General features: G+C 33.4%; 2 protein-coding genes across 2 annotated transcripts; both read right to left on the bottom strand.

Annotated features, from left to right (window-relative positions):
• Window positions 1-2,112: 2,112 nt before the first annotated feature.
• On the bottom strand, window positions 2,113-3,789 carry LOC114381820 (protein BIG GRAIN 1-like B). The gene has a single exon (XM_028341041.1). The coding sequence runs from the start codon at window positions 3,420-3,422 to the stop codon at window positions 2,256-2,258; it is 1,167 nt and encodes a 388-aa protein (XP_028196842.1). The 5' UTR covers window positions 3,423-3,789; the 3' UTR covers window positions 2,113-2,255.
• A 6,581-nt stretch (window positions 3,790-10,370) lies between these two features.
• LOC114381263 (protein Brevis radix-like 4) lies at window positions 10,371-16,016 on the bottom strand. The gene is made up of 6 exons (XM_028340482.1): window positions 15,626-16,016; window positions 15,392-15,523; window positions 14,925-15,307; window positions 12,124-12,259; window positions 11,148-11,548; window positions 10,371-10,858 (listed from the first exon to the last, which is right to left on the bottom strand). Exons 2-6 carry the CDS (start codon window positions 15,491-15,493, stop codon window positions 10,780-10,782), a joined length of 1,101 nt encoding a protein of 366 aa, XP_028196283.1. The 5' UTR covers window positions 15,494-15,523; window positions 15,626-16,016; the 3' UTR covers window positions 10,371-10,779.
• Between the last annotated feature and the right edge of the window lie 545 nt (window positions 16,017-16,561).

The following is a 16,561-nucleotide window of genomic DNA, read 5'->3' as shown; positions in this document are numbered from 1 at the left end:
CTCACGACATGGTTACCTTTTGGTTAATTTTTTCTTACAATAAATACTAGTTAGTAAAAAACATTTTTAATCCATGAAAGTTGAGCTAGTAATCAGAGATTTAAATAGTTTGTATAAAGTTTTAATTTCATTGTTATTATCATTTACATAAAAAAAAACAGAACATTTTAAAAGAATAACCTTTATTTTCTTTCTAAATTTATTAAAATTCTATGGCATAAATAGTTATTTAACCTCACATTTTAGACCCGTCAAATGACATAAATTACTTCGCGGCATGCATTGACCTCTCAGCATATCATGTTGTGGTGATTATTATAATATTATAAGCTAAATTGATCTATAACAATAATAAAGAGAATGTTTATTTTGGTTTACATACTGATTGTACTTATTCTATTCTTTAACCGTTATTTTACATATATATATATATATATATATATATATATATATATATAAATTATTTAAATTTTTTCCCAAATAATTTGAGATCAACTATCTTACAAAAACAGTGATTGAATATACTACGTAGCATTGAATGAGATGCTAAAATTGCTTAATTATTGAACTTTAATTAATAATTATAAAATCCAAAAGGTCAGAAGAATAAAAATAAAACTAAACTGATGAATTATAAATTCGAATATGACTCAAGTATAAAATCTGTTCAAGATCTCAAAAATTTCTAGGCATAATCCTGCTCCTCCCTCTCTTTCTCTTTAGTTTTATCCCATATTTCAAAACAAAAAAATTAGTCCAAGAAATAAAAAAATACAGATATACAAGCATAACATTAGTTGATATAAGTGGTAGTCACTTGTATCTCTTAGTCAACTCATCTAAAATTTCAATCTTAAGTATATCCTTAACCAAATGATAATAACTTGTATTTTCGACTAGGATTAATCACTATTTTTAAAAGGGACAACTTTGTATCAATTTCATAAAAAAAAAAAACACAACAGTGAAAAAAACCAGTCATAGACCAAGTTGCTCAAGTATGGACCCATTTTTTGGCAACAAAATGCCAAAGGAATCATATATGTATAGGCAGCCATGTATATGGCTGGTATGTGGTCCTTGGCTTAAGCTATATATAATGGGATGGAGCTTTCACATGCTCTTGCAACGCATTTATAATCTTCGTATAGTACGTGGCACAGGTTGTACCAAAGCTTGGTTGGTGAGTAACATCCCAACTCTGTAATTGGTTGGTTGCACCGTTTGAACAATTGATTACTGACCCTCAATTGCTCATGTCTTTAATGAAATGCAAGATTTACAAGGACCTTGGCAATGATGGCATGTACAAGGACTCAAATGACATCCTATGATCCCCTTCAATATATTAATCAGTTTTCTCATGTTTTGGCATTAAATAAAATTATGAGTTTTCTTTTTCATTTTTAATCTTTTTACATGATCAAAAGGGTCGGTCATTGGGGGATGGTGTTTTGGTCAACCAAGTGGCCATGGTGTCTCATATCATTCATCTGTGGAGATTAGGTTTATCACTTTCTTTTATTAATTTTTCTACTACGGTGTCAAAAAGTAGGTTTGGATTCATGCTATTATGCTTGATCATATCTTCCTACCATATATGTTGACTTCCCCAGTTTCTAATCAGAGGCCCTACCTTGTCTGCTGTGTATACACAAATGTTTCCTTTCTTGCTATGTATGTTTGAAAGTTTGTTCTGATCAGATTAGCTTCAATTTTGGCTTTACAACCAAGAATATCAGTTCAAAATCACCCTGTAATCGCGAATTTCAAACGCACAAAAAGTTGTGGGTTGTAATCATTTATTTAAATCTTCTATGACGTTAAAGTGGTGGGGATTTTTTACCATGTCTCACTGAGGCCATGTGCTAAGCCAGTGGAAAAGTGTTAAGCTTTTTCAACTTTTCTTTTCTCATCGGGTAGGAAAAAAAAATGAATCTGCTTTTACTTTTTCTCTTTTCAGTTTGTCTTAGTTTGCTTTGACAAGTTGTGCTAGTGAACATGAGGTTACTACTGCACTGCTTCCATCTATCAATTATCCAACTCAATCCAAATTAAAATTCTTAGCATTAACTCCCTAACATGCATAAAGACTAGTAGTATATCATAATCTCAACTAGGAAGCAAAGATGAAATTAATGCTAGCTAGCTTACAATAAATAAAAAGAGAACAATGAATTGTTTTTAAATTCACGAGTTCCACAAACTATGGAAATAATTACAATTAATGGTTGTTTTTTTTTTTAAGAACTAAACTACAAACATAGACCACTAGCAATGGCTTTATTTGTTTCCAAATTGGTAGTTTCATAGACAGGAAGCTCTTCTTGGTACCTTGCAGCTCCAATAAGATGATCCAGCTCAAACAAATCTGAACTTGAACAACTCACATCATCATCATCATCTTCATCATCATCATCATAAAAACCTCTAAAATCAAATTCACCCTGACCAGAATTTCGATAACCTTTTACAAAACCACGCGCTGCTGCTTCTTCAGCTCCATTTTCATTTCCCCGAGCAGTGTTCTTCTTCAGCTCCTTTATGGAAGAACTTCTCACACCAAGATTAGGTTCACTCTCGTAAATGATGTTACATTTATGATAACTAGATTGTGGTTCAGAATCCTCACCTAGGATTACGCTAACGGGGTAAAACCTCACGGATCTTTTGACTTCGTTGTTGTTGGATTTTTTAGCCGAAGAGGGTGTTTTGCTCATGCAAGACCTTCTAGAAAAGGAAGAGGGGATGGAAGAGAAACAAGGGGACTTTGATTTGTGCTCGAAGCTTACATCTTCAACGGCTCCAGCGTAACACATTTTGGCTTTCTTCACGTTCTGTGAGTTGAAGATGGAGCTAAGGAAGCTAGCTATTCTACTCCCCGGTGAAATGGGTTGCTTCACTCTCTGGTTCAATTCGCCGTAAATTTTCAACGCCCTCAACTTGGTCCTTGCAAAACCACTTTCTTTGTTCTGCTTTTCTGAACTCATAATACGGTCCTGCTTCTTCTTCTTCTTCTCCGATGTGAGCCTTGCTGGTCTTTGTTTCTTCAACGTTAGGGTTGTTGTTGTGTCTGTTTCTGAAGAGGAGAATATTCCCCCTGCAGAGCTGCATTCTGAGGAGCTTGAACTCGAGTTTAGCAACTGAGCATTGAGGGAATGGGAACCGTGCTTCTCCATCCAATCTTCCAACATCACGGCTCGGCGAAGATTCATTCTTTCTTTTTTGCCACCTTTTTCAGAGGTGAAACTGTGTGTGGTTTGATCGTGGTGGTGGAGACCCAGTTGTTGATCGTCGTGAAGGTTGGATTTTGATTCGTCGATGGAACGGTAAATGGCGTCGAGAAGAGAAGAGGAGAAGGAAGGGGTTCTTCTCCTTTGTGGGCACGTGCCAGCAGCTTCTTTCATCGATCTCTCGTGCATTTTTGGGGTGTTTGTTGGCTACTACAGGGGAAGAGAGAATGGGAAGAAGAAGTTATTTATTATAGTGAAAATGAGAAGAGAGGTGATGATGATGATGGGGGGGAGAAGAGAAGACAATGGAGTTTAGTTTAAGAGGGTAAAGTGAGAAAAGGCTGTGGCATTGTCCGCGCAGAGAATGTCAAAAGGGTTGAAGGAGGGAATAGAAAATAATGCAAGTTGAAACAGAGAAATGTGCGTGTGAGTTGAAGGGGGGAGAATTTTAATGACAAATGACAGGGTTGGTTGGGATTGTGTTTGTACAAGAGCATGTGTAGGCGTTGGCACTACAAGTGTACGTACAGCTTTCGGTGAACATACATAATATAAATAATAATAGAAAAGAGTTGTGAGAAATACGAGACGGTGACAGCGGTGAGCCATAGGGAATGGATTGAGAATAACTCGGAGTGAGTAATTATTATGTTACATATACATTTTGAAGTGAAGTGGTTAAGGATTGAGTATCAACTTCTATCTTCTCTGTAGATATGGGCTTCAAGTCTTGAACTCTTGGGCATGTAGAATACTCGTAAGCTTTTAAGTGAGGTTTAGTGATAGTTTTAACATGTTATTAACGCCCTCTTTAGCAATATTAGGTGTGTTTCTTTGGGTTTTTTTTTAGTATATCGGTGTGTTTTCTTTGTTTTATCACTTTATCTGCAGAAAATGTTATAATATTATCTTCTATCTTCTTTTTTTTTTTTTTTACCTATACACCCAAAAAATAGAGTATATATTGATAATTATCCCTGAGTTAAAAGGGGTTTGATTTTGATGGGAATGAATTAGGAAGGTTGGATTTGGAGGAGAAATTGGTTGCAAAAAGATGCAGTAGAGTAGGACGTAGCAGTGTAGCAGAAGAGAAGTTGGAACGGGACTCCCGCGCGTGCGGGTGATCTTTTCAGACTTTTCATATCACACTCCAATAGACTTTTTGCTTTTTTAAGTATTTTTAAAACATAACACAACTCTCATTTACTTTACCTCATTTTTTTATGTTTTCAATTTTTTATTAGGATAGCAATAAAAAATTATGATTAACATTTTTATTTCTATTATAACGTGACATTTCGAATAGAAATTTTAGTTTATTAAATTATTTTTTAAAACAAATAAGATTCTTAACACTGATTTCTTATAAGAACCTATAAATTATTTAATTATTCTTCAAGTTTCTTAAAATTAATATTTTCCAAACCATTGTGAAAAATTTAGATAATTGAAGGTTGTAATTATTTGTTGGAAAACTTACTGATATTGAAAAACATATTATAGTTGTTGGCTTGTTGCTGGTGCTGGTTGTTAACTACTACCATTGTATAACTATTACCGCGAGTTGTAATCGTTTTTACGGAAAACTTAATGATATTGTAGTTACTTGTATGAGTTTTTTTAAAAAAATATTTTGATTTTTTTTATTATTTGAAATATAATTCAAACCAAATCAAATCACATTGTATTAGTGTAACTCAGGTTATGGTAAAAAAATTAAGAAAAATCAAATCAAACAAGAATTGAATATAAAAAATAATTTAAAACTGAACCAAATTGATCTATGATCACTTCTAATTTACAATATGTTTCATTCAATATAATTGTTAGGTAATCAACATTCTCTAAAACAAAATTAGTCACACTTACAAAGGATCATAATAATACAATAAAGATTATTTTGTAGAAAAAATAATAACGAACACAAAAATTTAACATGGTTCGACACCTCTTTCCTATGTCCCCATAACTGTCTCAAAAAGCATTTCATTATTACAAAAATGATTATAAGATTCTAACCCACCCTAAATTGTGTATCACTCTACAAACTCGAGTATCTCACTTAATAATTACAAAAAATGATAACACTCTCACACAAAGACAATTTTCTCTCTATAAAGTGACTTTGTTTTACAATCTCTTTTCATACGCACTCTCTTTTTATGTGTATCTTCTTCACTAATTATCTTCTATGTTAAAAATGAAGATTGTAACTAACTATAATAGATAAGTTATCTTGGAAGCCGAAACAAAATAATTTTTTATGCATCCATTCAAGTAAGATTTCATGTAGTAAAATGTAATCATTCACTTTACATTTAAACCACCTAAACCTTAGTGGTAAAAATTTAATTCTCACTATGCATTAAATACACCTTATCTTTTGGCTTGAAACTCTACAATTCTCTCCCTAAAGTCAAAAGATAAATATTCTTTGATCAATTTGAAAGTGAACTAACTCTCTGTCCAACCAAAGTATCTCCCAACACTTCTACAACATTGGAAAACTTCACTTTCTTCTTCATTTTTCTATTGTGGTTCCTCTTTAAGACTTGTTCATCCAAATAGCAAAGGTTACCTTTATTTTTATGTCTTTGTAATACCAAATGTCTCCCTTTGTACACCTTGCATCCCCACTTTGAACCAACATACTTGTACCCTTGTGATGTCATCTCCCCCTTATAAATGATATTGACAACCACACAAGTTACAAACCTCACATTTGAGAAAGTTCGAATAGCACCATCATGGAACTTCATCCTCACGCTACCTATGCTTTCAACCTTCATTTTCTCATCATTCCCTAACTTGAAATGGTTGAATTCTCCATTGGTTTTCAAAGTGCAAAAAATCTCTCGATTTCTACAAATGTGCTTTGAGGCAGCAAAATCCATCACCCATTTTGTTTTAACAACCTCATTGTTTGTTTCCAAAAACAAGTCATCTTCATTTTCAACACTTGTTACTACATTAGCTTAGGGTTGGCGCTATCTTTATTCATATATCTTAATTCATTCAAGTCCTCCTTCATTTGTTTGCACCTCGTTTGCACATGATTATTCTCACCGCAATAGTAACATTGCATGTTACTCATGTCTCGTTGTAGACGTGATTGCGATTTTGATCTTCCTCTTAGCCTATCATGTCTCCTTGAATGATTTCTCTCTCGCTCAAACTCCACCACAGCTAATGCATGGTGTTCATCATCAACATTTTTAGTTCTCATCGTTTTCTCATTTTCTCTAAAAACGACGGTCACCTCATCCAACTTCAAAATTGATCTTCCCACAAGCAACGTTTGAACCAAAGCTTTGAAGGACCTTGGTAGTGAGGCCAACAACAACAAAAATGTCTGCTCCTCGTCAGAGAGTTTATCATCTGCATTCAACAATTGGCTTACTAGTTGATTGAACTTGTTGATGTGGTCATGAAGATCTCCTTCCATCTCCATTTTGAGTTGATACAACTCCATCTTCAAACCAAAGCGATTGGTTAGCAACTTTGATGCATAGATATTCTCGAGCTTCTCCCACAAGGCCTTCAATGTTGTCTCCTTCAACACGTTGTGTTTTATCTTGGGAGCAAGGGTTAACCAAATCGTGTTCACAACCTTTCTTTATATCTTAGCCTACTCGGTTTCATTTATAGAAGTCGTCCTTTCATCTTCTAATGCTTGATCAAGACCTTACTGTACCAAAAGGTCTTGAATAGTACTCTGGCAAATCATAAATTTTATTTTTCCATCAAATAATGGTATCTCTAACCAATGTGTGCTCTGAATCATAGCTCTGATACTACTATTGGGTAACCAACTCTCCCTCAAACAAAATTACTCACACCCACAAAGGATTGTGAAAACACAACAAAGATTACACCTTAGGAAAAACAATAACGAACACAAAAATTTAGCATGGTTCGACACCTCTTGTCTACGTTCACGAAACCATCTTAAAAGTATTTCACTATCAAAAAATTGATTACAAGATTTTAATTCATCATAAATTGTATATCATTTTACAAACCCGAGTACCATATTCAATAGTTACAAAAAATGATAACACTTTCACACAGAGATATTTTTCTTTCAACAAAGTGACTTGGTTTCACAATCTCTCTTCTCACACATCCTCTCTTCATGTATATCTTCTTCACTAATTTTCTTTTCTATTTATAATAAATATTGTCCCCAACTATAATAAATAAGTTATCTTAGAAATTGAAATAAAACAACTTTCAATGCATCCATTTAAATAAGGTTTCATCTATTAAAATACAATATTTCACTTTACATTTAAACCACATAAACTTTAGTGATAAAAATTCAATTCCCACCATATTAAATATACCTTATCTTTTAACTTAGAACTCTACAATAATAAAAATGTATTACAAAATGTGTTACTAACATTTTTTTATATCATATATAATCTTGCCATGTATAAAATGATTTAAGATTTTTTTCTCACATTTAAGATTATGTTTAAGAGTGTTTACAATTTCATTATAACACAAAATTATATAAACCAAGCTTAAGAATAACATTTTTTTTATTTTGGTTTGATTTGAATAATATTTTATTATATATATATATATATATATGCAATATAAAAATAGAAAAAAATAAAAAAGTATAAACTACGTACAAAAATAAATGTACCACAGAAATCATATACTTTAAAATGTTTAATATTCATTTATATTACATCAATTTTTTTAAAAAAACTAACAACTAAATTGACCGAAAATTACATCAATTAACATAATTGGAGTGTGAATGTGTACAAAATGAATTAATTGTAATTAGATAATATAAATTATTCAAATATAAAATGCTTCATATAAATTCGTGTATCATTATTTTTAGGTTTTCATAGTTCTAAGTGTTTTTACTATTTAAAATTATTCATCATTTTCACCTTATTTTTGTTTACTAATTAATATTTTTATATTATATATTTCACTCATCATTTTTAATTGAAAACATATTCCACTTATATCAGTTTATGTAGAGCTTGACTATAAGATAAGTAAATATGAAAATTATCAAGTTAGGAATTCCTTTGTGCTAGTAGTAAGACTTTCATCTTTTCACATCTATTTTTTCTAAGTCATTTTAATTCTTGATTTTATTTTCCAAATTTCCCTCCTTTTATTTCTCTCTTCTTTCCGTATATCTTTTACCGTAAGAAATGATTATTTTTCAAATAATAGTTTGATTATCTCTTAGCAACATTTAATACAGCATTTATGAATGCCAGCAGAAACCAAAACAGCGCTGAAATCTAATTAAAATAATAATTCTAAATTGGGTAATTTTTCTTTTCATGAAATCGGACGTCTCACTATAAAACAGGGAGAGAGGGAAAAGTTTCAAATAAAACAATTTTGTATTTTTGGCATAAAGGAAATAAGTTTTGGGTTCCACGGGCCGAATGTATATTTTCGTCCAAAATATCTACATAAACTATCAAACTACCTTAATAGAAGGGCTATGAAGCTTTGAAGCCCATGGAAGTTTTGGGTCAAAGGTGTTAGTTGCAGATGGCCACTTATGACCCCAAAGGGAAAATTTTAGCCGTTCATTATATCACTTGTGGCTTTTTATTGTCGATTTTGTTAAGTATAATAGTTAAAAAAAATCAAGAAATATTTTTTTTATTAAAATTTATGCATGTATTGAAAACAATTAAATACTTTTAATAAGTTTCATCACACTTTTTAATCACTATTCTTAAAATAAGGGTTAGTAAAACTATTTTATTAAACAATGCTGTAAGTATGGTTATCAAACTCTCTAAGTTAACTCACTAATTTTTACGAGCTTACTAGTCCGCTTACTCTTTACGGGTTGACTGTGTGTAAAATTTCTTTTTAGTAGAGTCTGGGTAGACTCTATAAACTCTAAGTAAACTCGATAGACTCTCAAGTTTATCACCGAATCAACGAATCAGCAAATTAAAAAAATTAAACTAAAATATAAGTCATGTTGGATTGTTTTCTATGTGTTTAGTGCTCAACGTATTTTCATTTAGTGTGTTGTTCCTGAATAAAAAAAATCACCTTTAATAACATCAAATTTTTGTTCTCTAATAACATTAAATCCTTAATGAAAATTATCTACTGCTACTATAACATCATCGGTAAGTTATTACCTAGCAGTGATGCATTACTAGACTTGGTTATTTAAATATTATAAAATTTGTGATTTACTATTTGACTTTGTTATATTATTGAAAAGTTTAATTGATAAGTTATTTATAAATATTTTGTTATTATTTTTATATGAAGTGGACTCCTATGAGTCTACAAGTCCAATCTATGAAACTCTCATGAATTCATGTAAACTTTCAAGTTTGATAACCTTACAAGTTGTATACACAATATCATTTTATATTGTAAGGACATGTCCCCTAAGAGCATATTCAATGACTTTGATATAATCAATCCAATTTTGGTCACATTAAATTTAGGCAACTCAACTAATTTTCTCTTCAATGTACATTTTTATTAATAAATTGCTTAACTCACAAATATTATATTATTCTCTTATAAATAAAAAAAGTTAAGTAACTCATGAGCAATAATTATTCATATAAATAACTCTCTAATTTTAAGAGACTCAGAATCACATATAATACATCAAAATAATATTTTTTATCAAGCAATCCATTAAACAATTCCCCATTTGTAGATGCTATAGGGGAATGCATATACAAGATCATAAAACTTAGCAAAACTAAAAGAAACCCTTGAAGGGGCGATCTGTCTCTCAACTGTTCTAAAATTTGATAATAGCGTGAAAGGTGGTAGAATGAAAATATTTCATATTAACCTCATTTTTCACCAACTCAATTCCACAACCAGTCATATAACCAAGGACTTGACTTGGAAATTAGAGACCAAGTAACGAGCTCATTATCGTACCTTTTGCCCGATATAAATTCAGTACCACTGGAAGCGTGGAGCTTATGTTTATATTTCCTAAAAAATATTTCGTTCTACAAGACGCAAAATAATACTACAATGATATTTATTCTGAGTACAGAATTAGGAATGGAAAGAGCAGAGATATTAGGGCACGCATGCAAAAAGAATAAAGAAAATAAATAAACAAATAAAGTGTAACTCAGGAACAAATAAAAATAAACCTGGTGACATGCTTTTTCATATGTTTGTGCATCATAACTGATGCGTGCTGGACCTAGAAGTGTAGGAAAAAAACAACAAAATAATGAAAGTGGATTCATCTTTTGTATCCAATTTGAATAGTAATAGAATTTACACCCACCAGACTTCTTAAGCTTTTTAAGTAAATCATTGCTGCTCTTTATCCACCAGTATCTTTAACTACTAGAAACTATATTTACGACCCACATTCAAGAGAAGATAACCTGAACCGATCACATGTAAATAGCCCAAAAAAAGGCAGAGGTGCAAGTAGCACCTCATCTGACAGCTATAAAGAGACTTAGTAGTAGTATAACAAAACAAATATGGAACAATTTAATAAGCAACACCAACCACCCCCTTTGTAAAATCTCACAACTCACAAGTATTGTTCATGTATTCTGGCACGGTTCTCTTCCCACCATAATCTAGCATGCATCTCCCCAAATTTTTCTCGGCTGTGTAACACATGAGAACACCAAGAAATAAATTCCATTGACTTCTACATCAAAATTCTACCATGAAAACAAGCACTATATATATGTGTGTGTGTGTATCTTCATGAGAACAAAATGGGAGGAAGGCAGTAATAGACAAATCAGCACAAAAATTTGACCATTGCCTGTTTCCTAATTCTTATACTATAGTATAGGCCAATTAAATCGTAATGTATTAAATGGTTAGATATTTGACATAGTAATGAACTGCTAAAGAGCATTTTCCAGTCATAAAATTAGCAGCAAGTACCTGAACCTGACTCGTTTGAGCTCTCTTGCACCACCTGGCAATGCTCTGATCGTAATGTAAACCCCAGGTTCATCCTGTTCAACCCATTCAGTCTCCAAATCACTAGCATTGCTGATTGAAAAATCACCGGAGCGATCAGCCTCTCTCGATGAGCTACTTCTGATAGAAGCATCCATTGATGATATCTCCGTTTTGGCCGCACTAATGGTGGACACTTTCGGTGTTGAGTTCATACCATTTGAGTCATAGAAATGCCGAGATTGCATTGACTGATGATCAAAGGAATCTGAGGATGAGTATCCCATTCCCATCCCTGTTGGACGGTACATATTACGAGGTAACCGTTCCCTGTTCAGTGGAGGTGTTACGGGGCTTTCTTCAGCTGATTCAAGCTTTGAGCTCTGTTATGAATCCAAGTAAAATGAAAAAATTAAAAACAGTAAAGCAATAGCTTTGAATTCAGTCATTAAGAGAAAAGTGAGAAAAGAATTATTGCTTGAAATGATTATTGTTTCTGAAGAAAAAGGCAAAGCTAGTAAGAAGGCATTGAACAAAAGGGAGGATTGTTAGTTTGTCACAGTGAAGCACCTGAACTTTTAAAGTATATTCACTGTATTTAAGGAGAAATTTAAGGAAAAATTATTAGGTAGTTTTGGATTACCACTTGTTTATGTTAATGTGACACCGATAAAAGTTTTTTAATTTATGAAAAAATAATTAATAACACTTGATTAATTTTATGCTTTACTTCTTAGATGATTTATTTTATTTTGCGTAATCGGACTAAAAATCACTGCCCTAAATAAACAGGGTTGAATCAATGAACTCCCAATTAATTAGAATACTGTAATTTGACCCCCATTTCTATATGCCTACTTGTATGAATTGAACGGCCTAAGCATTGCCCCGAGTAATATGCAGCAGCCAATTAGTAAATTGTATATGTTTTTACATGTGTATAAGCTACCCAAATTACCTCATCTTCAGATCTTGGTGGCGTTGGAAGAGGAAATGCTTGGCGGTTAAACCTTTGAACATTGTAAAGTTCCATAACCTTGTCGTAGTTCTCTGCCCACCACCTTTGAGCTTGCCATTTATTGAACATCTCTCGACTGTACATAATAGAAAATAAACCAAAATTCAATTCACTTCTCTCTAGTCGTCCTGATGTCATCATATGAACTATATGCATTAGAACAAAGCACCATTGGCATTTAGCATCTGAATTTTGGAAAAGAGCAATGCAACAGAATTATAAAACAGTTAAAACTAAATTGTCCCTTTTGTCCTTCCCATCCCATCCTGTTTTCTTTTAACTTATTTTTATTTTTTCATGTATGTGATGTTAGGTAGAATGGTGGAATAATGATTCTTTCAAGCTAAATGATAATCGAGATTGTTTTAAAACATATTCTGTATGAGTCCGCGTGACTATAGCTTAAAACCTCAGCTAATTTCAGTTTGTTGCTGTTATTATGATGCTATTTTGTTGACCAAATAGCTTTCTTAGATGAATTGCAAGTTATTTTAGTGGTTTATGACACTGTAATCCATCATGCTAAGTTACTCAACTGATTACTTTTTGACAAAGAATTCTCATATGAATAATAAAAAGCAAAACCGGTCATTCGGTGCGTGGAATAAAGTTGTTCTACAGCCAAATTTGACCTTACATTTGTGGTTTGTCTTGACAATCGCAAGCAGGTGGGTCCAAATGTAATTACTGACAAATACACAACTAAAACCCACGAAAACATGAATTGATTTAGATTTATTTTTTTGGTCAAATGAATTGATTTAGATGGTTGAATGTGTTTTAAATTTGATGCTGTATTAGCTTGAGATAAATAAATGTCTTAAATTTCTGAGTTGAGGTTGTGGAAAAGACAAAATAAAAGAGACAGAAAATCATGCGTACATAGACCCACACACTAATTCCACATTGGTTGGGATTGCATCACAAGTCACCAAGTAGGACCAACATACCCAAGTGTCATTCACGTTTCTATCCTACAATAATTTAAGAAAAAATGTGATAAAAGAATATCTACAAGACTTTAACCTATACTGTCTATCTTTAACATTATTTCGTGTCCACGAGTAGAGGTTCATATTTTTGTCTTGTATATATTTGGGGAGTGGACAATGATGGAAGCATTCCCCAGCATATTGCAGATTAAAAGACAAAAAATACTGGTATTAGACGAAGACTCGGTTTGAAGGTGACGAAGAATCACTGAATCAGGCATGCCACAACGAAATTTGAAAACAAAAAAAAGGAAGCAGAAGAGTTTCCTCCGACCACTCGACAAAACTCGGTTTAAAGGCACCAACACAATCAACAACGACCCACCAGGGCCACCACCACTTACAGGCCACAATAAGTTCTCTTTTGGACACCTTTTTTGATTGCTTTTGGCAAGGGCGTGAAATTTTACTGAGGAATGTGGGGTCCAAACCTACTCTATTATAGCAGTATTTACGGAGAGGAATCATGCTTTCATTTATAGCATTGGGGGATTTGGACTTTGGATACTTGGATTGGCAGCGACAAGTGAGCATAAATGCATAATTGTGATCAAGCTGAAGCGCTCAAACCCGTTCCCACTTAATAACAAAAGATAATACCGTGTGAATGGCATGAAGTTCCAAAAATTGGATGATTTTCTGGAAACGGCAATTTTGCCAATTATAGCATCATTACTCACTGCTCTCCTCAAAACTCATGAAAATCATCCATAGGAGTAAATCGAAATTTCACTAATACGACTTAATGGCATTTCACTGTATTGTCCAGATTAAGAAGGAAAGTTTTAATATCTCTCTGCATATTGTAGTTATTTTATTTTAACTAATATTATAATACATTACATTTTAGGCATGCAAGGCGATGAGACACATAAAATCAGAGGAATAAAATTTTATATCATTTATCATTAAAGGAATTTATTTCTACAATTTAACATTACACAAAAAAATGCATAAATAAATCCTAAGAAAATTAATATTATAAAACGATTGTTTACATCTGTATAGTATAATTAAATTAAAGAAAGCTTCAAGTAAAGAACACTTGAGATATTTACATTTATCTCATTTTAAGAAAAAGATCAGTCGATGGGAGAGAATCTATCATGTAACACTTGACTAATTTTGGATGTTATACAGGCCCAATTCGATGAGAGTTGTGTTATGACAATTATCATAAATACCAAGAGTGCGAGTGTTCCACTTGACTAATTCTTTGGGATTCTTAGAAAATGCATTTAACAATTTATTGTATATTTTTAACTAAAATTCAGTATGTGCGTTTAAATGAGTATGGAAATTAATATAATTTATGTTTAAATGTTTCAATTATAAAATTAAATTTAATATAAACTTTTTGATTCAATGTAAAAGTTTATAGACTTATAATTAATTTTAAAATTTCTTGAAATATAAAATCCAACATATAAAAATAAATTTAATGTAAGTAATTTTAGATCCAGATGTGAAAGCGTATGCAGAGCCGTTTCATTTCAGATATACCTAAGAAGCGTATGCAGAGGCGAAAGCGACCCTACTAGAGAGGTGTAGCAAAAGACAGTCATTGTCATCATCACTGTTTAGACGATCCAAACAGCAACCAATCGTCACCCAACATGCACACTCACCGTCCGATCAAAACCCCCAACGCCAACGAAAACAACCACATTACAAACACGGCACGAGACGAGAACCCGTAACGTAACCAAACATAACAATAAACATATCATAACGCAGTCTAGTACGCACCTGAACCGTATGCGCTTCAGATCGTTCCCGCCACGTGGCAACGAAACGAACGTAATCAAAACGCCAGGCTCCACCTGCGCCACCCACTCCTTCGGCTCGTTCTCTTCAACAAACAGCACCACCGGCTCCGCCCGCCTCCCGCTGGCGGAGTTCGGCGTCCCCTCCCCGCTCGAAATCCCCTTCAGCCGCGCCTCCATCTCCTTCCCCCACGTCCTTGTCGTCGTCGAGCTCGAACTCCCCGTTCTCCGGTACGACCACCGGAACCGGTCCGAATCCGCGTCCGACTCGGTGGTGTTGCTCCGAAATCGCCCCTGCGTCGCTGGCCCCGTGCACGGTGCGCAATGCTTGTACGCTCCCGAAGCCTTCAGCGCCATATCCCTTATCTAAATTAACAATAAAAAAACCAAAAATTAACAATCGTTTTCACTTTTCAATATTCAATTTCGTGGCTTCTACTTGTACACTACCTGAGAAGTGAGAGATTTGACGGCTTGCGATTTAGCGGCGCTTGTCGCGTTGTTTGGATCCGACTCATCAGGTTTCTTTGGACGAGCTATGCACGTAAGCATTTTCGCTTCCTAATAATCAAGTTAAAATCTCTGCGAAAAAAAAAATAACAATTATTTTTTTTTTTAAAAGAAAAAACGGATTCCACTACAGTAGCATTACAGAATCTGAAAGAGAAAGACGAGAATTCCTACACTGCAGCTGAGCGTGAAGCCGTGAGACAGTGAGGAAAGAAAAAGAAGGATTAATAAAGCGCGAAAACCGAGGTGCAAAATGCATTAATTAATGTGCGACTTCAATTACGAGATCAGAGAATCTCTGGTGGAGACAGGAATGGAATGTTATTATAATAATAATGGATTGTGGAAAATGAAATTCAGAAAGTGGGAAGAGGGGGCATGGTGTCGGAGTCAATGGTGGATTCTCCGGTGGCGGCAAGGTAGGGGTGTGATTTTATTGCTTTGCTTGGTTCGGTAGAAGCTATAATGGTGCTAGAGGAGTGCTGTCTGCTGCTACTTTGGATTTCACTTTTTTTTGTACTCCGGGCTTACCGGTTACCGGATGTTAACTGGCTGTGGCACCTCTCGCGCTTGCTGTGTTTTCAAGTTTTGGTATACTTGCTTGCTCGGTGTTCATGGATACTTTAGTCCTCACTTTCTTCGGTTTGGGCTCGGCCCATTGAGCGTCATACACTGAAGGCCCAATTACAACCCAACAAGTGAAACTACAGAAGAAGAATCTTACGGGATTGGTTAAAGAAAATATTTTTATTAAAAGACAAAAATTTGTGTTGTTCATAATCTCTTTTATAATTTATATAATAAATAATTTTTTATTTTAATTACTAAACCATTGTCCTAAGAGCATCAATTAGTATTGAAAGTCCCACATTAATAAATATGATAAATGTTTATATAACTAGATATGAACCAGTTTTTAATGAAATCTTTTGGATCTTTTGCTTTTACAGACAACATTTTACTTTCACACGATGACCACTAAGTATATCTTAATTAAGTCAACATTGAATGTGTTTTATGGAATATTACTTTTAATGGCAAATCAAACTATAAAAGAGTACATTTATAATTGAGATAAGAGTATCTCATCATAATAGGGGTACGCCAAAA

Source organism: Glycine soja, chromosome 13 (genome assembly GCF_004193775.1).
Source record: "Glycine soja cultivar W05 chromosome 13, ASM419377v2, whole genome shotgun sequence".
Taxonomy (NCBI): Eukaryota; Viridiplantae; Streptophyta; class Magnoliopsida; order Fabales; family Fabaceae; genus Glycine; species Glycine soja.
Note: the sequence above shows the minus strand (reverse complement) of the source record. Positions and strands in the feature narration are given on the sequence as shown.

Coding starts and splice junctions, on each gene's coding strand:
- LOC114381263 (XM_028340482.1), bottom strand. CDS start 15,493: ATGCTTACGTGCATAGCTCGTCCAAAGAAACCTGATGAGTCGGATCCA. Junction 11,549..12,123: donor CACCAAGATCTGAAGATGAG/GTAATTTGGGTA, acceptor GATTCATAACAG/AGCTCAAAGCTTGAATCAGC. Junction 10,859..11,147: donor CTCAAACGAGTCAGGTTCAG/GTACTTGCTGCT, acceptor TGTGTTACACAG/CCGAGAAAAATTTGGGGAGA.
- LOC114381820 (XM_028341041.1), bottom strand. CDS start 3,422: ATGCACGAGAGATCGATGAAAGAAGCTGCTGGCACGTGCCCACAAAGG.